Source organism: Glandiceps talaboti, chromosome 4 (assembly GCF_964340395.1).
Source record: "Glandiceps talaboti chromosome 4, keGlaTala1.1, whole genome shotgun sequence".
Classification (NCBI taxonomy): Eukaryota; Metazoa; Hemichordata; class Enteropneusta; family Spengelidae; genus Glandiceps; species Glandiceps talaboti.
The window spans coordinates 2,573,017-2,599,192 of NC_135552.1; the positions used below are offsets into that span (position 1 = coordinate 2,573,017).

General features: G+C 37.4%; 1 protein-coding gene across 1 annotated transcript in view; it reads left to right on the forward strand.

Annotated features, from left to right (window-relative positions):
• Nucleotides 1-9,922: 9,922 nt before the first annotated feature.
• Nucleotides 9,923-26,176, forward strand: part of LOC144433663 (uncharacterized) — a 37,843-nt gene continuing 21,589 nt past the window's right edge. Inside the window, exons 1-3 of the mRNA XM_078122011.1 lie at nucleotides 9,923-10,321; nucleotides 19,682-19,758; nucleotides 21,639-23,644. Coding sequence (XP_077978137.1) covers nucleotides 9,923-10,321; nucleotides 19,682-19,758; nucleotides 21,639-23,644 — 2,482 coding nt within the window. The remainder of the gene's footprint in view (nucleotides 10,322-19,681; nucleotides 19,759-21,638; nucleotides 23,645-26,176) is intronic.

The window sequence follows — 26,176 nt, forward strand, 5'->3', positions numbered from 1 at the left end:
GCAATCACGTGGGATTTAATAAACCGCAGACAGTATCTAGAGACGGTAGAAGACTCGCCTATGCTATTTTACTCAGTTGGTTTATTTATTCTGGCCTTTCTCGCCACTTCGGTGACTGTTTATGTCTTCAGTATTCTTATAAAATACGAACACAAGTGTAGAGAGTATACAGGAAAGCTTTTATTCTCATAAAAACTGGAAATACAAACAACTACACGTCAGTGACTGTAACTTAGTTATCGTGCACTCTATACAAGCACGCATTTATACATACATGTACATACATACATACATACACACATACACACATACGTACGTACGTACATACATACATACATACATACATACATACATACATACATACATACATACATACATACATACATACATACATACAATGTAAAATTAATTTTCGCCGTTTAAATAAAATTTGTAAATAAATGTTTCACTATAATATGTGACATGTCATGACTCATTCTTAATGAAAGTGGTTTAGTTGATGTACTACATGTACATACCTTTGTACAGTCCTATAAAAGACTGAATTATTATACGTCAGTTGAGCGAAAAGAAAAGGTTTACCAATATTTGAAAGTCCAATATATCCAGTGATTGAGCGCCCAGTGTTGTTTGAAGCTTAGGTTAGTTGTGTTGTTACTAAGACGGTTTGAATAAAATCTTTTAACACAAAATAATGTGTGAATATACAAGAATGGTTTGTCTTGTATGACGTACAACAGGTACATTAAATTACAAGTTTCGTCATTGTAGCCTTCAAGAATCAATCAAGCCAGAGCACATATTTCTACTGAATCGTCTTGGCGGGTAAAGAGCTCGAGACCTACGGTTTACGACGTTCACAAGAATACACTAGCTTTGATATGATAATAAAGTAACACAGACACATTCAGAAAGCATGTCTGTCTGTCTGTCAGTCTGTCTGTCTGTCTGTCTGTCTGTCTGTCTGTCTGTCTGTCTGTCTGTCTGTCTGTCTGTCTGTCTGTCTATATTGCTAGGCATCTATCTATCGATCGATCTATCTATCTGACATAAACAGACAAACAGACAGACTGACTAACTAACTGACTGACTGATTGATTGATTGATTGATTTATAGACAGTTTAATACAGGGACTGAGAAGGGATATGTTGTGTGTACATATTTATTTATATCCATGTTTATATGTCTTTGTGTTCAGTCTTTCTGATCATACTCTCCAGTTCCTTCATTCAGCGCCCCGTAGGAGTTCATTTCTATGGTGGGGGGGGGGGGGTTGTATTAAAATGGTACATATAATATGTACCTAGGTTTTGACTCCCCTTTTTCAACTCGTAGACTTTGGACTCATTTCTTAAGCATTAGGTAGATGTTTGACCCCCTTTGAACACATTTGCAACCTTTGACCTCAGTTTTTGGCCAACATAGTTCCAAATTTTCATATTTTTTTTAAATAATTCGAAAACGCATTTTCCAGGTTGCTGATTATCAAACTTCCGAGGGCTTTTGACTATCTTTTCAAAATGTAGATATTTGACCCTTATTTTGTGATTGAAATGTAGACTCTTAACCCCTAGTTTTTGAATTTTGTAGTGTCTGTGCTTGTAATTTGAATCCGCCAGGCCAGGGTACATCTGTACCCATTACACAACTGAGACCCCCCTCCCCCCCCCCCCAATCCACGGGGATGGGATTCAGGTTCAGGTCAAAACTTTAATCATGACTTGGGGTTACATAAACAAGACTGGACTTGTGCTGTCTGACCACATTTTCTCTGTCAATGTTTGCTTGGACATGTTTGAATACGTTGTATGCAACACGCTTGCTTATTTCAAGTACGTTAGAGGGTCAACCCAATTCATGATACGGACACTGCAGTTGGTTGGCTGGTTGGTTGGTTGGTTGGTAGGGAAACGACCTCGCCCTATATTTGCTTGTGCCGTACGAGTGGTTCTGAATGCTGACAGGGCCCCGTATCGACATCTCTGATCGACCGGTGGGTTTTGAGCAAATCTGCCACTCCAGGAACCTGCGAATTTATTCGAAGAATTCGTCACCAGAGAAGCAAGGTCATTGTCATACTGCACTGGTATATCAGAGTGGTGTACGGTGTACATGTTACTAGTGGTAAACTGACGTTGACAAGAATCGATACCAGGAAAGGTAATAGAGTGGATTTTTATCGGGGGAGTGAAGCTGTTTACGTACTTATGTGTTCACATCACAATGTCACGATAAGCAGTAATTTGTATGCGAGTAGTTAAGCACAAAGTTGACTATTCAATTGAATATACGTGTAATTAATACGACGACAAATCATAGAACTAAAATAAACTGTCTAGCACGTACACCTGTCACCTCGTCATACATGCACAGAGATCGTTGGCATATATAGCTATAGGTGTATATACATTCACATACACGTCTTCCTTGTCTGTTGTATGATTTAAACTGCGGCTGTCAGTGTACGTACAGGTGTAGTGGATACGGTCGGGGTTCTACCACGTACAATATACACCACATGATAAAGCTTCGCTAGAGGGGCCCTTAATAGTAAATTTGATTATGAGAATTGAAATAATCAAAACACACATAATGACATTGGCGGCATAATCGATTGGACATGCATCGTTATTCAAATGACATTGTACGTCACTTTCATCGGATATCACAGTGCAGCCTGGACGTTGCAGTTGCTGCAATGGTCTTATCAGAGGAGGCTGAAAGGGTCTCGGGTGACCATGTGACCGTTGAACATTAGGGCATACCTCGATATGACCTTTCGGTGAGTACCTCATGTTTTAACCGTTTTCTTACCATTTGTGTCATTAATGTTTCAATTAGATGATCGATGTTTGTTGTTATGACCATTACGATAATCATACAATATCGTGTCGTGCAGTGATCGTTAACCCTATCAGCATTTGTTCTTGTATACTTCAAATTTTGTCCCTTTCACTCATTATGAACACATTTTTTCTTGTTTATTTTCAGATTTGTCGCAAGACTACAAAGATCTACAAAGCACGGTTGTCGATTTGCTGTGCCAAATCTGGACTTTCTTCAAGTTACATTTTTGACTTGAATAAAACCAACTATGTGTTGACTTCTATAAATTTATCTTGTGTGAGAAAAAGACGTGAATGGAATTTAACGTAAACCCCTTCCCTACCGTGAGGATAGCTATATGACCGTGTGGCCATATGGAAAGTAAAGAAATAATAGCTTACATCTTACAAACTTGTTAAAAATTAATGTACAACGACGTCATGTATTACATGTATAAACTTGTATGACAGAAAATCTATTTTATGTCTAAGCTTTAATATATTCAGAAAACACTCGATACTTCTTTATATTTCGGGATTTTGATATTACAGATCGATGTGGTGAATATTTGCCCCTTCACACGCCTTTCATTCTGGTCACTTGAAATATCAAAATGATATATGACGGTATCTACAAATCTCGCCATTCCAGCTCGAATTTACATATATTATATCTACCCCTGGCTAGTTTAGTAGCAGATGACATCGGCCCTGTTTGTAAAATATTTTTCTTAAAGCGCAATACATACATTATATTAACCAAAAATACCTCATCATACATTACCTAAATTTACGTAGCCTGAGCACATTTTGTTATGTCGCCAGACAAGAATAAAACCATGTCGGATTAAAATATGCGAAACTGAGAGACTCACACAATTTGTGGAAATAGATAACTTGATAATAAATACAAAGGCCGAGTCGACTTTGGAAGGTAGACGTATTAATTTTAGACATCTACCGTTTTAATCGTCAACTATAGTCTTTAAGTGAATAAAATTGAGGCGGTTCGACCAATTCGCTGAACTCACGACACTGCACTCAAAAATACGACCTGCTTACGCGAGTTGCCTTCATTCTGATGTCACTCAGACACAATTGTGGGGGTAATGTCGAATTTCAAGTTACATGTTACTTGAAATTGGGTGTGAACGGTGATTTAGTAGTTGAGCAAGTTGTGAGAAGCTCGCCTGTTTGCCTTTCACATGTCTTCGACTCCGGGTCGGATCACCAGCTTTCTACCAAAAACCTTGAACGGAACTAGTACTTGTCTTTTTCTTACTATATCCATAGTAAAGTACACAGGAATCCATCTAATTTTGAGCGAAAAAACAAATGGGCGAAAAACCGGGCAGAAATTTACCACCTCAGGGTCAAGTATGCTTCACGAAATCGCCGAAAAATCAGTATTCCTATCAATAATTCCAACATTAATTCTTGTAGCACGGGGGAAGAATTATCAGTCGAGATTTTTGCTCTTATAGTATCTAAAGTGACGAATTCTTGTGAAAGTTAAGGCGAGTTGAAAATACCCACAACATTCGGTTGGTGAGCACAGAGCAGCCACCATTGTAAACGTACCACACGATCGATATGTACACGATGGAGGCTAACAGACAGACAGACAGAGGCACACACAGAGAGAGAGAGAGAGAGAGAGAGAGAGAGAGAGAGAGAGAGAGAGAGAGAGAGAGAGAGTCACACACACACACACAGACAGAGACAGAGATAGAGACTAGAGAGAGATACTGACAGACAGGCAGACAGACAGACAGACAGACAGACAGACAGACAGACGGACAGACAGACAGAGGTAGGGCATACACAAATACATTCGCATGGCTGTCACTCAACTCATCATTGAATATAGGTATGCTATGATAATGCCATAAGAAATATGCAAATTAGGGCTAAAATATGTTTTTTAGTCAAAAGTCTATAGTTCCAAAAGTACTTTGTTGATTTGGCTGAAATTTCACAGGGATATTTCTGGTGATGCACAGATCAAGTGATATTAATTACATGATGATCCCTTCAGCAATATGCAAAAAATCCCTGTGATTTGTGATGTGAAACAGGGCTTCGACTCGGCCCACAAATGAAAGGTTCTTCGACTTCTTGTGTATTGATGCCATAAAACCATTAAATCTTATGGGCTACTTCACATGTCAATGTCAATGGCATGAAGATTACCCTCTGTTTGGGGTTTCTTGGAAATACTGCTTTTACTATTAGCACTGCTTAATTAAATTATAGACAGTGTCTATAACATGAAGTTCATTCATATGCTACAAAGAGTCTTTTGGGGGTTAAAAGTGTGATTTTAAATGAAAAAAACTTAATCTCAAAAATGACTGGGCAGATCAGTCTGAAATTTGGTGGGAACATTTTCAGGCGTATTTAGATTAAGAAATCTACCGGCCATGATAAGTGATATGCAAATTAAGTACAGACGGTAATAGCAACACTGGTACTTAGACAAGTGAACAAACATTCATTCAAAAAGTGTATGCAAATATGCCTAACAACACGACCACGCCCATAGCAACGACCAAATGATCACCTATATTGCAAAGATAAGTAGAGATTAATAGACAAATGAATACATATTCAAAAAATCAACAAGACCACGCCCATAGCGACTGCTAAATGATCATGTATATTGCAAAGATAACAAAAATGTATGCAGATATGTTTAGCAACAAGACCATTTTCATAGCAACAGTGTATATTACAAAGATAATGACAGGGGTTGGATAGGCAACTGGATAGTCATTCAGCAAATGAACACATATAAAGCGTTCGTAAGCATTGAAAAAAATATACAGTTGTGCTACAATGCCATTGGCGCTATTTTATAATTTACCGAGCTCGGTAAACGACAGCTCCCCTGAGGTTTAATTTGGTTCAAATCATGAGCAAAATATTTCGCCACCCCCGTTCAGGCCATCAGAATTTTCGTGCCCCCCCCCCCTTTGAACCCTTGACGTTTTTATGGCCCCCGCCGTAAATTCTGACTTTAGCCTTAGGAAATGAGATCGATGATGTCAGAATCTATATATGTGTTTTGTTTGTAGATAAACATTATGTAATGAAATGTTACATCAGATATTTCCACTGTTTCAACTGCAAGGCTTAAAAACATTCAGAATAACATTTTATAATAAAAGCTGAATTGTTGTCACTAAATGCTCGTGTATGTGTGTACTAAAGGCCCTGGATTTCACTTCAGCGTTTATATTTCAGTGCTGATATTTGGTGGGATAAAAAAACTACTAGCATTAGACTTAATTTATTCACCAAGACACACTCACTGTATGCCATACGTCACGCACACGTCTGTCTATTTCTGTCTCTGTCTTTGTCTCTGTCTCTGTCTCGAGCTATGAATGCTTTCCTCTGTCTGTCCGTCTGTTTGTCTGTCCGTCTGTCTGTCTGTCTGTCTGTCTGTCTGTCTGTCTGTCTGTCTGTCTGTCTGTCTGTCTGTCTGTCTGTCTGCCTGTCTGTATCTGTTAATAGTCTCTCTGTCTCTGTCTCTCTGTCGCTCTGTCTCTGTCTGTCTTTGTCTCTGTCTGTCTGTCTGTCTGTCTGTCTGTCTGTCTGTCTGTCTGTCTGTCTCTGTCTGTCTCCAGGGCCGTAGCCTGACCAAATTGCCGGGGGTGGGGGGGGGCAGAACTTTGTCTTGGTGCAATCATGCATTTAAAATTTAGAAAGGTGGCTAATTTACATAAATTTGCACGCAATTGACATAATATCTATTTAGCATACACAATTAAATATCATATGTAAGGCCAGGAAAAATAAAAAAGCTATTCAACGGGCAACCTAACCCATCACATTGGGTACACTCTAAAGTGATGTGTTCAGTTCCTGAACACTTAATTGTAACAGATTTTGAACGCAGTATATGTGTTCAATATAAATACTAGAACGCGTGTGTTCAGATTTAGATTTAGGTTTAGATTTAAATTAGATATGTTCAAAATCTTATAAACTAGAACACTGTTGACGCATCAGAACACTGTAACAGTTTTTGAACACAAAGTAAGTGTTCAGAACAAGAATAGAACACATGCATTCTAGATCTGAAAACTAGTGTTTTATGTTTTTGACACAAACGACGCTAAACTGAACACATGGGACGCGTCCGAAGCGTCAACATCTTTAGAGTATAGGTCGATTTCATTTTTTCACAATGCTTGACAAGAATAAAACAAACCATATATAATGATAGCAAAATATTTCAGGTCGAGTTTAGATAGAACTTATTCAGTCATCTTGATACTATCTCATGCAATTTGTCTACATAGCTACAGTTAGGAAATGTACACAATTTACGTTTAAACAAATGCTGTAGCTCCTCTCACCCTCTCAAAAAATGTTAAGCCCCGCCAAATAAAACTCAAGTATTATTTGAGCCACCCCTTCTGTCACCTACACTACAGTGGAGATATAAAATTATATGGTACAATGATGCATTAAAATAATAGTGATAGCCAACTACAGTAATGTAATACTCCGAACGAGATTACTTTACACGGGGCGTGGATTTCACATGCATAAGGAGATGTCTCTAATTAGCTCTAACCTATACAGGGAGGTACTTAGCCAGCCACCTTCCATCTTGTTTTGGGAGAAAGACAATTATCACCTTGATTGCTACTGATTAGAAGGAGACAACTCCAAAGGTGAAAAAATTTGAAAATAAGACAGTGTAGGAGGCCATTTAGAGGCATAAAATACCAAACCATAGACATAATTTAAAGTCTTACAATGCTTGAATATGGTAATAAAATACCAGAATTGAAATAATTATGCTATGCATTACATATTATCTGGAAGTGTATTTTGTTGTGGCAAAGTTGAAAGATATTTTGCGGATGTGCACTTGGTAAATGACTTCTCCTGAAGTTTAATTTGGTTCCAAAAAATCCCGAATAAAGAGCAAAACATTTCAAGACTTTCAGACTTTTGATGGCCCAATGACTGCTCAGCTAGCCCACTCCCATGGTCGCAAACTTTTGCTCAATTCTTTTTAGTGCACATTGGATATGCAACAGCTTAATTTAATCTCAATTCATGCTTGTATGCATCATCAGAGCCAAGTAAACCACTGTATAAGATATATTATAATTTGGAATTGACTCAAATGTATATTGTTACATGTACTACTAGTATTCAGAAAATGTAAAGAAATATCCTTAATTTTGAAACAAAGTGTGCATTTTACTGACATGCGAAGCCCGCATGCGGATATATTGTCAATCACCCAAAAAATATATGGGTAGGTTGAATAGCTTTTTCATTTTTTCTGGCCTAATGTTGTATCTTTCAAAGAAGTTGCCGAAAAGATTAAAAAAAACATTCAAAGTAAAAAAAACAACAACTTTAAAATAAAATAAAAAATTGGATGGTGCTTTCTCAAATAAGTAACAACAAAATACTCCCTTTCTTTACCCAACTCCCAAACCTTTTATGGCCCTCTTTTATGTCGGAACCCAGGGTGAACTCAGTGGATTCTCCTTGTCATTATCATTATAATGGATATTGAAGTTTGGATTTGATGTCGAAGGTACAGCTCTGTTTACAAATTCAGGGCCATTCATTCCATAGCAAATTGTCGCTTCAAAATGAATTGCGGAATAACGCTAGTGTCAGTGTGCAATGAGATAATTATATCAAACAACATTTTAACCAAAGACAACGTCGAAACACGGCCACCAAATATTCCAAAAAGAGATCTGCCGTTTTATCAGTAAATGTTTTAATATAAGGAACAAGATGTAAATGAGATCAAGCGCATCTTCGGAGTCACTGCATGCAGCAGGCGACCTCACGTTGAACGACTTTTTCCGTCTTTTTTTGAAGTTTCACTCTCTGACATTATTGCGACTTGCTATCTTCAAATGAAGGAGACTTTCAAGACTACTGTTACTCGCGGAAAATACAAAATGCATGTGCGCACTTCTTTTGTACTTTCCCGCACAAAGAATTTTTAATTTGCTACACTGCCAAAAGTTTTGAACGTTTTTATTCAAAGTTAAGCCATCGTACAATAGTGTACAGTCACTTTTGATCAATTTAAATCGCGCATGTGCTAGGAATCGTCACGTAAATAACGATTTTAATATAACATCGCTATGTATTCAACAAGTAGCTTTTTTTCTTTCTTTTTTCCTAAAATCTCAGGGGGGTACTGGGCTCTCTGTCTGTCTGTCTGTCTGTCTGTCTGTCTGTCTGTCTGTCTGTCTGTCTGTCTGTCTGTCTGTCTCTCTCTCTCTCTCTCTCTCTCTCTCTCTCTCTCTCTAAATTATCTCTAAACCTAGTTACTGTACGGTATCGTTACCGTATTGGTGGTTTAGAGACCACATTGGCATCCACACTATCATTCTCTATACAGTACAATGAAATGCCCCATAGATCTATATTTGCATGTCAATTCAATTTTTACTATTACTGATTACTAATTTTGACAATTCATTGGCACTCTACGTAATATGGCACGGAACGTGTAGACTATAACTACTCAACTGATACCATGTTTTTTCTGTTTTACCCGTAACAGATTCTGAAAACAAGATCCAACATTATAAGATCAAAGGATACAGAAATGGAGAAAGTCAAGTTACTTCATGTTGATGAAATGCCCATTGATTTCAAGGAAGCATTCATCATTTCCCATTATCGTCCTCCCAGGTGTTCTTTTGCGTTCTGTCTCAGAAGTCTGTTTATGAAGACAAATGAAACTTTAAATGTATGGACGCATTTCATACCACTCATCTGGTTTACCTTGAATGTGGTTTTTACGTCGCACACCCACGACTACCTGAATGATTCATTCAGCTGGCCATTTCTTGTCTACCAAATTTCAGTTTGTACTTATTTGTTTGGTAGCTGCGTTGCCCATCTCTTCAACTGTATTTCCAGTTATGTCCGTCATGTCTGTTTTTTCTTTGATTATGCAGCTATAAGTATGTACGGAATAGGTGTAACGGTGGCCTACCGCTACTATGCTTTTTCTGAATCCTTTATAGGGGGAAGTTTCTACAATGTTTATCTGTATATAGGTACTTTTAATTCTGTTATGTGTACCGTTATGACGTGTGCCTCAAGATTCGGAGAACGTGGCATGGTTAAACAAATGCTGCGACTGGCGTCGCTTGTACTTCTCTATACGACCGTTACCCTTCCGATCGCAATTCGATTAGCAAGCTGTTTTTCTGAAGAATGTTGGGTAGGATCATTTACACCATATGTACTGCAACTGATATTTTTCTTAGGTGGTGCTATATTGTATGGAACTCACTGTCCTGAGTGCATGGCACCAGGCAAATTCGATGTTGTCGGACACAGTCACCAATTCCTGCACATAGCCGTAGCTGTAGCCACATATATACAGCTCATTGGAATCAACTGGGATGTGATTAATCGTAGGGAGTATTTGAAGACATACGGTGAATATCCAACGTTTTCAACGACCATAGGTCTGTTTCTTGTAGGGTTATGTGCCAATCTTTTAGTAGTTCTTGTCTTCAGTGTCCTCATTACTCGAGAGTCGGGAAAAGTGTTGTATAAAAAGCGTACGTGTAATGGGAATGTAGCTAATGACCATATAAAGTCATCATAATGCAAATAACTATGGTAATTTAGTACAATAGGATTATATTGAGAGGAGGGGGGGTATCATATTAGTATGTTAATTTAGTACAATAGGAATATATTTAGAGGATATGCAAGTATCTCAAAGTCAAAAATGATATTGTATGGGTCTCCCATGATGCAGTAATTATTTAAATTATCAATCGTATATATTGATTTACTTTGTTTTGTTGATGTGATTTTTAGTCCCCGCTGGACGAAGTCCGGGACGGGGACATATGGATTGGGTTCCGTCCGTGCATCAGTGCGTGCGTGCATGCATGCGTCCATCCGTCCAGAGCCGTTTCTTGGAGATGCCTGGGCCGATTTTTTTCACACTTGTTAAAGGGGCAACATAAAAATGGCATACATATGCACGTCAATTTGTTTCATGATACAATCCAATATGGCTGCCTGGCAGCCATTTTGTTTGCAAATTTTGCCTATCCAAAGCCATAACTCAGACATGGATCTCATTCAAAGTTGGTAATAGGACAGTGTTCTATGATATACATGTGCATATTGTTGTCATGATACGATCCAATATGGCCGCCTAGCAGCCATTTTGTTTGCGAATTTTCCATGTCCAAAGCCATAACTCAGTCATGCTTGAACAGATCTCATTCAGAGTTGGTATTAGGACAGTGTTCTATAACATACATGTGCATATCCATTTTCATCATGATACAATCCAATATGGCTGCCTGGCAGCCATTTTGTTTGCGAATTTTCCATGTCCAAAGCCATAACTCAGATATGCTTGAACAGATCTCATGCAAAGTTGGTATTAGGACAGTGTTCTATAACATACATGTGCATATCCATTTTCGTTGTGATATAATCCAATATGGCTGCCTGGCAGCCATTTTGTTTGCGAATTTTCCATGTCCAAAGCCATAACTCAGACATGCTTGAACAGATCTCATTTAAAGTTGGTATTAGGACAGTGTTCTATGACATACATGTGTATATCCATTTTCATCGTGATACAGTCCGATATGACTGCCTGGCAGTGATTTTGTTGGCGCAGTTTTCATGTCCAAAGCCATAACTCAGACATGCTTGAACAGGTCCCCCACCATACCCGACCAATCCTTTATTCTGGAATGGTTTATTCCATCACGTCCTCTTGAAGAGTAGGCATGTCCCCATGTCCAACAAGGAGACACAACATGAGTAGGCATGTTCCATGTCCAACGAGCAGACACAACATATCTAAGTCTGTTTGATTTAGGTTCACAAGTGTTGTTGCATGATCAGAGTAGTGATATCAAGAAAATGACAACATTAACTGGCAGTTCCTTAAAACCCAATATAGCGAGGACTATGTCATTCTCAATGACTTGTATTTATTATATTATGAGAAGCATAACTGAACTGAGGTTTAGTAGTGCTATAGGTATAGTGAGATTGTGTGTGTGTTTTTGTTTGTTTGTCTGTCTGTCTGTCTGTCTGTCTGTCTGTCTGTCTGTCTGTCTGTTTGTTTGTTTGTTTGTTTGTCTGTTTGTTTGTTCGTTTGTTTGTTTGTTTGTGTTTGTGTTTGTGTTTGTGTTTGTGTTTGTTTGTTTGTGTGTGTGTGTGTGTGTGTGTGTGTGTGTGTGTGTGTGTGTTTGTGTGTGTGTATGAGTAAACAGCTTAAAGTAAAACAACTGCCAGACCAATTGCCTTGGTATTTGGTGGGGATATTAGTTTTGGGGTGTAGGTGTGGACAATTGTTCAAGTGTAAATGATTGCATAGGAGATGTGCATTTTTGGTCAAAACAAGTAAATTTTTGCACTTTTTTTGGTCAATAATCTTTAACTCCAAAACTACTCAGCAGGTTAGGCTGAAACTTAATGGCGATGCACGGGGGGGGGGGGGGGTGTAGATGAAGAAATATGAAAAATGTCATTATATCATTAGCAATATGCAAATTAGGTGTGACTGTTGGTCGAAAACTTGTATCTTGAAAAGAACTTGGTCGACGGGGCTGGAATTTGGTGAGATATTTCTAGAAGTGTTATTCTGCAGTTGAATTGTTCAAAACATTTTGACACAATTGGCCCTCAAAACCATGACAATGCCCTTAGCAACAATCAAATGCCAGTATTCTTTGCTAAAATAGCAACATCATCTGATAGGCAATCAAGTGAGTAAACATTCAAAAAATGTATTCAAATATGCCTAGCAACAAGACCCAGCCCATAGCAACAGCCTATGATAGTGTATATTGCAAAGATAACAGCAGGACTTAATAGACAAGTGAATGATATGCAAATATGTATAGCAAGGAGATCATGCCCAGAGCAACAGCCAAATAATGTGTTATATTTCAAAGATAATAGGATTAATAGACAAGTGGATAAGCATTCAACATGTATGTAAATGTGCCTAGCAACAAGACTACGCCCTTAGTAAAAAGCAATTGATGATGCGCATGGTAAAGGTAACAACAGGGCTGGATTTGCAACAGGACAAAAGAACACTTACACTGTATACCTAGCATGGATCAGCATGTGGATAAATATGTCTGTAAAAACTGTACAGTTGTGCTACAATGCCAGTGGCACTATTTTTTTTTATCCCTGTCATGAGTGGAATGGGACTTTAAAAACTTCATTCTATAATTATAATATAATCTGTATTAAAAGGACTGGACACAAGCTATGTTTATACGTTTTGTGGTATTTACAACACTGTGACTTTACATTAAAATACACCTCTAGTACATATGTATTCTACAAACTAACTCATCACATGTTATTGGCTGAACTTGAAGACGGTATTCATGTATGTTACACAAATAGTTCGATGATTTAAATACGTACACTAAACTTAATAGCCCATATCGTGGCATTAACTGTGCTAACAACACCAGAAGACATGTTTAGCCATCACAGACATACGTCGACATTAATATTATACAAGAAGTTTTTTTTTTATCATATAATGGTTTTATGTTCAACTGAATGACAGTGTATTATCCCAACTTTCATTAACAAAAAACAACCTTGGGCTTATAAATTGAAGGAGTTTTGAATGCCAATTTTTATACTAGATATTCTAAGTTTTCTTATTTATTTGTCCGCTTTATTATCTTCCGACTTGAAAGGAAAGGAAAGGTTGGATGTACTTATCAATGTACCTATTAACTGTTCAGAAGTGAATTCCTTCCTCGGCCCTTGTAATTAATAAAACACTGAGCCATTTTGTTTTGAACAACATAGACTGTATGTAACTCAATAAATTGAAGAAAAAAAGTGTTAAGTTTGTTATTGTACGTACAGGAAGTGATTTATTGATAATTTAAACTAAATAGGTGATCACTTGTAATCACAAGTAAATACAGGTGATCAAAATGTGTATGCATGTTAACGTCTCAATGCATGTGTAAACTGTGGTGGAAGTGACGTCACAGCCACACAGATCACAAACACTCAAGCAAACACCCCAAAGTACACCACATTTATTCTGGAAGTCACTACGCTCTGTTATATTGCCGTTTAATGTCATTCGCTATGTAGTTTGGTCATTTTTCCGTCTTTGCCTGATGTTCCTTTTCAAAACTCCTTCTTTTAAATATTAATTGTTGATGACTCTAATGATCACATTAACTACTGCAAACCAGCTTCTTTTTATTTTAAATCATATGATATGATATATGTTTTATTGTCATATATATATATATATATATATATATATATATATATATATATATATATATATATATATATATATATATATATATATATATATATATATACTGATACATATATAATGAAATGTGCATTGATTCAGCACAATAGTTGTCAATTTACTGTCAAAATAAGGTATGTTGTCATTTCTATCGATAAATCCAAATTATAGCGGGTACCTTAGACAGTGGATTGCAATTATAACTTGCAATCACCCTAATGTACGTACACACACTAAAGTTGTTCATGTTTTATCCCGAATTCGAATCCATAGATATAATGGAAAACTGAAATTGTTTTAATACAACATTTGTTATTGCAGTTTAAACGACCACTAATATATATATTCATTGAAATACTAAAAACTAGACATGTACGTGTCAATTAGAGGTCTATTTTTAGTAATAAGTTAAAAACGTGAATCATTGATGCTGATGATTTTTTGGGTGAGGACCAGTACCCCAAAATAAATTTTGATTGGATATTTTGCAGTATATTTAATACCAGGTGAACAACTTTCCGAAGTTTCATCGAAAAGATGTGGGAAAATTGATTAGTGTAAGCTGTAATTTGAAATTGATATTTATTTATCTATTAATCAACGACTGAAATTAATTGATTGTCTAAATTAAAACATTATCATTGATAAAGTAATTTACACTTGCAATGAAAAACACTGACAGAAATAGTTGAGGATTGCACAACGACTTCTGAAAATATAATATGTCTCATTCTTGCAAGACATCTATTGATGTATACAGGATTTTTTGTGTATTGTTTTTATTTATTCTGTTGTGAGCTGTAAACTATGTATCCTTTGAGGACTACTAAATAAATGAATAATTTTAAACTGTTCGTTTAAGATAGGAGTTACATCATCATGTTTTATAGGACACAAGTGATATGTTAATGTTGACAGTGTACCAAGTTTCATTTGAATTAACCCAGCCATTTTGGAGAAAATTGCGCATACATACATACATACATACATACATACATACATACACACATACACACATACACACATACACACATACATACATACATACATACATACATACATACATACTTTTGAAACATACTTTGTAGGCAATAAGTGAAGGAGGAGAACGGTACTCTGTAATGACGTAGGGCATACGGCATTTCGGGGACTTCATATAGCTGTATAGTGTCCATATTCCGCATAGCTCAAACTCCGACCGTGTTATACACCACTTCGAGCAATTACACCAGGTCCTCTTAAATTCTAGTAAATAGATTTCAAACAACGCTTCTGTTTATAGTAAATTTACGATTTGTTCATTTACAAGTATTGCTTGGCATGGCAATTTGCACTTTTTATTAACGGATATATGTACTCAGCAACTAATCTAATTATCAGAGGGTTGAAGGAAGTAGGACGACTGTGAGAACATGCGGTTCGTGTAATGCTAAACTTCGGACAGAATTAGGCATTAATTATCGTCAAGTTCCTATCGTACGGCGGTATTACAGAAAGAGCAAGGCATTTTGACCAAGGATTCTGGACGTAGCGTGAGTGAAGATATTCCACCCACAGTTCGGCGTGCTAGGAAAAGACATTGCTTTTCTCGCAAAGGGTAGAGATGAAGGAAAATCAACTTACTTATCATGTAATAGAAGGTAAAAAGTACAAAATTAATGACAGCACAAATGGATTAGTTTCTATTTAGAGGTGTGGTGTTAGAGGTGTTACCAGGCCCAGGTAACACATTGTTCACAGAGAGAAAACATATGTAGCGATAGCTACAATCCATCGTTGCTTGGAATGCGAGATGGTTGAAGCACATGTCCATGACACTGCCATTGAGAAACACTTTTCAAAGTTTTCCATAGTTTGTGTATCAGAAACTTGGGCAGAGTCAAGGAATGGTCCTTCCGATTGATTACCAACTCACAAGAGTTACTCCACTTTCAGGAAACGAACCAGTAATTTCGGAAGATATTCAGGTGGTGTTTGTTTATTTATTTTGAAAGAAATAGATAAATACGTAAAGAGAATTCACAGAGATTATAAGTATGTTGTAGTTTTGCTAATTGACCGAAAAGCTCTTCACACACCACGTGATATCATTGTTGGCGGTGTCTACGTAGCACCTGAGGGTTCTACAATTTACAGGAGTGAGGGTGAACCATATGGTATTACAAGGTTAGAAAATTATATTGTCGAATTATGTACACAGTTTGATAACTTTGATTTCATATTATTAGGAGACTAATTTACAGCTATCTATAGTAAGGACAATACTTATATTGGTTGCTTATACGGTTAGCAAGAGAGATCGGCTTCAGAATATTGGTATATCACATGATTTCACTTGAAATTGTAAAACAGACATGGTGATTTACATAGAAATGGAGGTTTACCTAGTAATCAGATATCTGGTAAATAGACGTGGTGATTTACATAGAAATGGAGGTTTAACCGCGAAAGAAGACACTTTCGCGGTGAGTGAACCTGCGCGATCACAGAAACAAGTGTAATTTTACCCCTTTCGTATATAGTTGGTTATGTACGTCAATATTAACGATATTATCGACATTTCATTGTATTCTGATATAAATATTCTGAGACATAACTCGGGAAACAAATGCCTGTGGTTAGTACACACTCACAAACACAATTGATATTTTTGTCGTAGATGATATAGAGGGCGCTGTCATTATTGTAGTTGCACGCTGATGAGTTGAGCGACAAGTGGACATTGTACTTTAGCGTGCATTATTCTGAGTCATCACGTTTGTCTGCTCTAATATATTGCTCCGATGATGATTGGAATATCTGACGAAATACCCACACAGAGAAAGAGGGAGAACTGTATGCCATACTGTGTAAATCAAGGTATGCAAGGCGGTCTTCATAATCTTAATTCCGTAATTTAGCAAGTAACTTGGTATAGCTCTCCTTTGTCTGTATATATATATATATATATATATATATATATATATATATATATATATATATATATATATATATATATATATATATATATATATATACTTAATTAAAAAAATAAGGATATAATAAGTCGTTACTCACAGTTTCACGCTTCGAGCGATCATCAGACAACTAAATTGGGATTGTCAAGGTCGGTACATACACTTAATGTTTATATGTATATATTGCGTAACAAGATGGTCGGACGGGGATTTACTTCTATAGTTGGCGAGCGAGGATTTGCCTTCACATGGCGACATTTCGAGACCAGTTCGGATTTTTTGTTCAGTAACATACTCTTTTCATCATTGATTATACAAAGTTTCTCAGTTAAACAGAGATTACAATGTTTTGTCTCACTTGTATAAGCAGCCGCTTGGATGATGATATCCCACAACTTATAATACAATGTACGTGAAAATAGTCAGCTTAGAATACGTGAAAAAAAAGACTGTAATAAGCTTACGATACGTGAAAATAGACGGAGGTAATTATTTGTGTTACCCTTTCTTGACTTTTTCTCTGGCGTTGTGTTGTCCGGAATATTGTTCCAAGTTTGTGAACCGATACAATTAACAGATGACTGGCATTGTCAATATTATTACTTTATATCTCGGTATTTGGAGATTCCTGCTTGATTTCCGTCTGGTATTCTTGTGACTTGCAATGATTGATATCAGAAAACAATAACTAGAAATTGGGTCCTTGGTTTTCATTCGGATCATGTTGAAATATGACGGACATATATCGATAAAATCGTGTGTAAACGAATATTGTAAGGCCATCGCAGTAGGAGACGTCGACAGTGTTCACGATGATATTGTTCTGTATACATTCGGAGAAGCCTGAATTCCCAAAGCGATATATTACACACCGGTACCAGTATGATTCAATGTCTATGACGTATTCAGTATTGAGTACTACCAACGACCCTCCCGGTCCAAACATTCTATAACAAAGCCAACACCCAACCCAATTATTCCAATACGATTCGATGAATCATCTCAAAGTTCATAGGTCTCTAGTCTCTAAACGTCACGGGTTCGATATTGTGATTGTTCGGACTTCCCACACAGACAAATCGGCACTGTATAACGTGGACGTTAACCCAGAAATCGTCAGCAAGGTCGGGGATCTCCTGCGATAGAGCTAGTCAAACAGATCGGCCTTAGCCCTGGTGCTGGTTAGACTTGGGTAGTAATAGGTCTACTTGAATGACAACACTTGTATATATGGAGTACTATGAAATGTCCAAGGATCACATCATGGGTTTGGAAGTGTCGACGCCGGCAACAACATCTTGAATAAATATTTTATTGAGATATGGTTTTTAATAATATATTCTGAGTTCATATTAGATTCTGCTTTGGTTGGTGATCACTTCTTCATGGATGATAGTGTGTAGGTTATAATGAAGCCTTCTGTAATCGACAAGGGGGGGGGGGGGGCAAGGGGAATTCAGACCTAGGCTGTTGCGTAAAATATGACCCTCCCCTAATTCTGTCGTGCTAAAAAGTGAACCTCTCTCAATACCATTTCACATACTAGTAAACATGACCCTCTCCTTGTTCAAATATTTCAAAGACATGGTCTAAATGCTGTCAGATATGGAAAAGGACACTAGTCCCAGAATCAATGGTTTATAGGACATAATCCCACCGTTACCACCATGTTGAATCGGTTATTTCCCAACTACTCCACCACAGTAATGTTGTTGCCTTCATTAGTCAGTGCATGCCTCTGTTTGGATCTCATTGGCCGAGTTGAAGCTTAGCCAGAATATCAACTTCCAAATACTAGATGAGCACACTCCTGATATTGTCAGGACCGATGCTTACCCAACGCACTCTTCTTGTTTTACTCCTGTGAAACCCACTCTGACTTTTCTCCTCACATCACATCTGACAATTTATTCACTACATGGTTTGTCAGCAAATGTTCAGCGCTTTAATGTACTTCAGGTCGAAACTATCGGAGAAATGAAGTAAGAAGCACTGTTTTGAGAACTATTCGACGGGCTAACCCCCCCAAACAAACAAACAAACAAACAAACAAACAAACAAACAAACAAACAAACAAACAAACAAACAAAAATAAAAAAAAAACCCAAAAAAAACCAATAACAAAAAACAAAAAAACCAAACTAAACAAAAACAAAAACAAATAAAAACACACACACAAAAGCACCCCCCCCCCCACACACACACATACACACAAAAAAACTACCGTAAAGACTAGAAAGTTATTGAACGGGAACTAACAATTTCGATACCACGTTGATTCCATTATTTCAGTTTGCTGTAAATTTTCTTGAAATACTTGTTATCATCATTTAAGCACCCTTTAATACCGCCTACCCCTTTATTAATGTGTGGATCATGGAGGTATCAAGAATAATATCACGGGAAATTTGAATATTGAATTTGGTCTTTCCTTTCGGTCTCCAGTTTCCATCCCACTGGTTAATCGTTCGAGTTTTTCGTGGACAATCACCGGATTAACTCACGTATTGAGAGATGACGTATATGGTAACACCAGTTACACCCACCTAATCGTCATACTCTCGATAATGTTAATTTATCCCAGAATAAAGTGACCTCTCATTTTAAGGCCATCGATGAGGGCGCTATCCAAGTAGATGACAAAAATGGCGGAAGTCGAAGGTGAGATTTTTCTGTGTTTTGTCAATTTACCATTTGCTGTACAGCTAAATGTACAGTTACTGTCTAGTATAATGACTTGATAATTACAAGAAATTCTATGATAAGGCCCACCTGTACTGTCAAATAGTGATTCATACTGACTATTAGTGCGTAGGCGAAAACTGAATGACGATGACCTGAAAATTTTCATTCGAGTCGAGTGTACAATGTTCAAATATGGGGCTTGTAATAGTATGTGGCCTATAGGATTTCCCGGGATCCCCCTTTTCTTATCTCAGAGTTCAGTTCTCTCGGCAAAGTGGGTAATTCGAGTGAAATCACCTTTATTTAAACGTGTCAACGTTTTGGATAGTACCGCCGATGAGAACAGTATTAAATAGCTGCATCCAAGTAAGTCGAACTAAGTAAATTGATGTGGGGTAACATTCAAGGTAAACCTGCTCGTGTTGGAGGCAAAGTCCATTTTGTTTGCATTTTCAACGCCGTCTCGGATCTCGACCCGTTTCAATTATAACTTTATCTAAAGTGCGCTGTTCCAGTCATTCGGTGTTTAACTATGCATATCAAACATCCCAGAAAGACTTCTATTTGGTAGGAACAATTTAAACATTTTTTTGTACATTTATCGACTGACACTATGCTTCTATGCCCGTACAACGGTACATGTAGATGTGTACTATAGACCCCATATTTACATGTGTACTATAGACCCCATATTTACATGTGTACTATAGACCCCATATTTACATGTGTACTATAGACCCCATATTTACATGTGTACTATAGACCCCATATTTACATGTGTACTATAGACCCCATATTTACATGTGTACTATAGACCCCATATTTACATGTGTACTATAGACCCTGTATTTATATGTGTACTATAGACCCCATATTTACATGTGTACTATAGACCCTGTATTTATATGTGTACTATAGACCCCATATCTATATGTGTACTATAGACCCCATATTTACATGTGTACTATACACCCCATATTTACATGTGTACTATAGACCCCATATTTACATGTGTACTATAGACCCTGTATGTACATGTGTACTATAGACCCCATATTTACATGTGTACTATAGACCCCATATTTACATGTGTACTATAGACCCAATATTTACATGTGTACTATAGACCCCATATTTACATGTGTACTATATATACCAGACTAGACTATACTAGACTTTACCAGACTAGACTAGACTATACCAGACTAGACTATATTAGACTAGACTAGACTAGACTATACCAGACTAGACTATATTAGACTAGACTAGACTAGACTATACCAGACTAGACTATATTAGACTAGACTATACCAGACTAGACTATACCAGACTAGACTATATTAGACTAGACTAGACTAGACTATACCAGACTAGACTATAGACTAGATTAGACTAGACTATACTATACCAGACTAGACTATACCAGACTAGACTATATTAGACTAGACTAGACTAGACTATACCAGACTAGACTATATTAGACTAGACTATACCAGACTAGACTATATTAGACTAGACTAGACTAGACTATACCAGACTAGACTAGACTATACCAGACTAGACTATATTAGACTAAACTATACAGTTGATGTACAACTGACAATTATTGACCAACCACTGGTGGCAAGGATGATGTGTGTCTCTTTAAACTAGCCTTGATTTATTGGATCTATGTATAGAAAGGACTACATTTGTACATGTAGCAGTTTATATGGCTAGAGTTTATATGGCTAATCATGGGGAGGGGGAGGGGAGGGTTTAAAGGAAACACATTGAGACATACATGTATAATGTAGTGAGAACAATATTGTAATATCACATTTTAATTTTATTATTTTCATTTTACTCTTTTACAGTTGTGGTTTTTCAGAATGCTGGTTACTTTTACATCCTCAATTTCTAAAAAACTATCTGAGCAACTGCCGTGTGTGTGTACAGCTAGCACTACAATCTTCTCTACAATATACCACAACCATGGGTACATCACAAAGCAAACCAGATAGCATTAACAGTCAATCTGTCACAGATGATGAACATTCAAGGGATAACTTGAATGACTCAGTAGTGAGTGAACACAGCATTGATGCAACCTCACCAAAGGGGAAAGTCAAAGGGAAAAAAGGGAGAAAGAAGCATAAAGGCTCGGACGACAATGATAAAAGTGCAAGCGACTTTGAAATTATAGACAGTCCCAAGAAAGGTGGCTCCTTGCACAGATCTGATAATACACTAGTTACTGCTTCATCAAGTCGAAAGTCAAGTCTAAACAGTACTTGTAGCAATGTAAGTGAGAACTTTGAGATTCGTAAACTTGATGGCTCTCCAAAAAAATACCGTATACCTCGATGGAATCATAAAACTAAAGCTTTGAAGGAGAATGTCACTGAAGAAAAAGTAAGAGAATTGAATTCAAAGCCTGGAGACAGTTTTGTCATGATAGATAAGAATGGAGGACAGGAAGAAGTGGATCCTTATAAGAGTTTTGTAATCGTTCCAGGGGCAGAAGAGTTAAACCAATTTGATACAAACCAAAAGATAAAAGATGTTACTACCATTTACTCTGATAAACTAGAATCAAAACAAAAGACAACTGCCACATCCCCAAAAGCATTTCAAGTTGAAGAGAAAGTTGAGATTAAACCAACCAAGCAACCAGAAGTGTTTGTGTCTTACTCTAAGAAGATAGCTGAGAGAGAACAAGCAAACAAAACACCTCATCAAGAAATGTGTCGCTATGAGGAGACTGATCTCGACCAAGCATTCCTTTCAAAACAGCAAAGTCCAAGTCTAGAGCCCCTGAAGGGAAACAAAACTGTGATGTCACGTGAAGAATGGTTTCTATCTGGGAGCATGTGCAATGATGACAGAATGGGGAATTCCAAGTTAGGTGTTGAGTCATCTGTTTCTCAAAAGCCACATTGTAATCTAGACTTGAGTGAGATGGTACATGTCAGTAATACTCGTCAACTTGGAGAAAAGCTGCAGAGAACTGTTCCAGTGATGGGGTCTGAAAAAAGTTGGCAAACTACAGACCTGGATACTCAGTCTCAGGACATGAAAGGTCAGCAAGGTGTGACTTCAAACCTACAGACAAGGGAGCCGAATGGAGACTGGCAGAAGACACATCTAAATTTTACACCAAATACAATGGCAAAGAGCAAAGCAGCTAGCATCTATGGGACTTTACCCAGAGGTCAACAACCTCCACAGAGAAGCAGATTGATTCAACGTGGTAGAGTCATGGCAACTGACTTGGATGCTTATGAATGGTCAAGGAGTGCAGATGAGTTAGATAAAGTAGGTGTATACGCTGCTGTTGTCAGTGAAAATTTCGCTACCAGAAAGTTAGAATTTGATGGTGATCACGGTCTAAATGATTTGAGTTTCAGAAATTATGATTTTGGTACAGACAAGAGTAGATCAGATGACTCTGCCAACAAACCAGTATCTACTTTAACAAGTAACGTTACAATTGATGAAACTGTAGAATTACATATATCAGAAACAGAGTCAGGAAAGTCTACCACTCCTTCCCTATCGAAAAATACTGAAGTGAGACAACAGACATTTGCACAACCACCGACCAAGTCTGTCTTGACAACAGATGCGATCCAGTTAAATTTTACAGAAACCACACCTAGCAACACTGCTGCAAGTTTGAGTTACAAGTCCAAGCTGCCAAGTGATGCCAATACAGGTGTGAAGCCTCGTAGTGCTGGTATAAGTTATCGTGATAATTCACAACTGCCAAGTGATGTGGTACCAGACTTGGCAAATTTTGAAGATCCAGAACTAGATATCTATAGTGCAGGTGCCATAGGGCAAACTTTAAACCCACCCAGAGGAGATAGGCGTCAAAAAGGTATGTAAGAAAATATTATTATGATAGAGTTTTACTCTGGATGTGTAAGAAATTCACAGGGTATTGCATTTTGATAGGTTCACAGGGTATTGCATTTTGATAGGTTCACAGGGTATTGCAGTTTGATAGGTTCACAGGGTATTGCAGTTTGATAGGTTCACAGGGTATTGCAGTTTGATAGGTTCACAGGGTATTGCAGTTTGATAGGTTCACAGGGTATTGCAGTTTGATAGGTTCACAGGGTATTGCAGTTTGATAGGTTCACAGGGTATTGCAGTTTGATAGGTTCACAGGGTATTACAGTTTGATAGGTTCACAGGGTATTGCAGTTTGATAGGTTCACAGGGTATTGCAGTTTGATAGGTTCACAGGGTATTGCAGTTTGATAGGTTCACAGGGTATTGCAGTTAGATAGGTTTTATCCAATAAAGCATAATGTTATTGTAGAAGTGCCTTTAGGACCATTGAATTGGTAAGAAAACCAGAGTTTACTTAATCTTGCCAAATTTTCCTGATGTGAAAGCTGAATTACATTGTATTTGATGGTGCTTCTGAAATATTTAAAGAAATTTGGGGTGTACCATTTTGTTTTCAAAGTAGCCCAAAATGCATTTGTATCAGATCTATGAAGTTACATGTATGTTGAAATAACTAAGCAGAAGACTGTATGATGACATTGGACATGTACAATGTATACATTTACATGTATGTAGTGTTAATAGTGCAAAATTAACATGTATACATGTAGATGTTATATTGATGATGATTGTCAACCAAGCTAAAACCAAAGCTAAAAGAGTGTTTTAGTCCCCGCCGGACGAAGTCCGGGACGGGGACTTATGGATTGGGTTCCGTCTGTCCGTGCGTCCGTGTGTCCGTCTGTCCGTCCAGAGCCGTTTCTTGGAGATGTCTGGACAGATTTTTTTCAAACTTGGTACAGGGACAACATACAATGGCATACATATGCACGTCAATTTGTTTCATGATACAATCCAATATGGCCACCTAGCAGCCATTTTGTTTTCAAATTTTCCCTGTCTAAAGCCATAACTCAGACATGCAATGATGCTTGAACAGATCTCATTCAAAGTTGGTATTAGGACAGTGTTCTATGACATACATGTGCATATTAATTGTTGTTGTGATACGATCCAATATGGCCGCCTAGCAGCCATTTTGTTTGCGAATTTTCCATGTCCAAAGCCATAACTCAGACATGTTTGAACATATCTCATTCAAAGTTGGTATTAGGACAGTGTTCTATGACATACATGTGCATATCCATTTTCATCGTGATACGATCCAATATGGCCGCCTAGCAGCCATTTTGTTTGTGAATTTTCCATGTCCAAAGCCATAACTCAGACATGCTTGAACAGATCTCATTCAAAGTTGATATTAGGACAGTGTTCTATGACATACATGTGCATATCCATTTTCATCGTGATACGACACAACATGAGTAGGCATGTTCCATGTCCAATGAGCAGACACAACATATCTAAGTCTGTTTGATTTAAGTTCACAAGTGTTGTTGCGTGATCAGAGTAGTGATAATTCCTTAAACCCAATCATAGCGGGGGTTATGTCATTCTCAATGACTTGTTTATTATATCACTGTACACATGCAGATAGCAATGTATAGCGTCAGCTGTTGTCAGTTCACACTTCGTCTTTATAAATAGTCGAGTATTTGTCATTATTGTAATAAATGGTCGTCTACATTGTTCTTTTCTCAAAGACATTTTCATACTTCATTATCTTTTAAATCAATACGCCCATGTGGGCAGAAAATGAATGTGTAATTATTAAAGTGAGCGTGGGGGTCGATGTTAAACCAATTGTGACACTTGAAGGTGGTGGTCGGCAACCTTTGAGTGGTGGTTGGCAAGACTGAGTCCCGGACGCTAGCGACCGGTGCCGACCGGCGTCGGCAGATCCCTGATCACAGACCTGCAGACAATGTAGTAGTCTTGTCGAGTCTAGTCTAGTCTAGTTGGTCTGGTCTAGTCTATAGTCTATAGTCTATAGTCTAGTCTAGTCTAGTCTATAGTCTAGTCTAGTCTAGTTAGTCTGGTCTAGTCTATAGTCTAGTCTAGTCTATAGTCTAGCGTAGTCTAGTCTATAGTCTAGTGTAGTCTAGTCTATAGTCTAGTCTAGTCTAGTCTATAGTCTAGTGTAGTCTAGTCTATAGTCTAGTCTAGTCTTGTCTATAGTCTAGTCTAGTCTATAGTCTAGTCTATAGTCTAGTCTAGTCTATAGTCTAGTGTAGTCTAGTCTAGTCTATAGTCTAGTCTAGTCTATAGTCTAGTCTAGTCTAGTCTAGTCTATAGTCTAGTCTAGTCTAGTCTATAGTCTAGTCTACATGTAGTTAGTCTAGTCTATAGTCTAGTCTGGTATAGTCTATTCTAGTCTAGTCTAGTCTGGTCTATAGTCTAGTCTAGTCTATAGTCTAGTCTATAGTCTAGTCTATAGTCTAGTGTATAGTCTATAGTCTAGTCTATAGTCTAGTCTAGTCTATAGTCTAGTTTA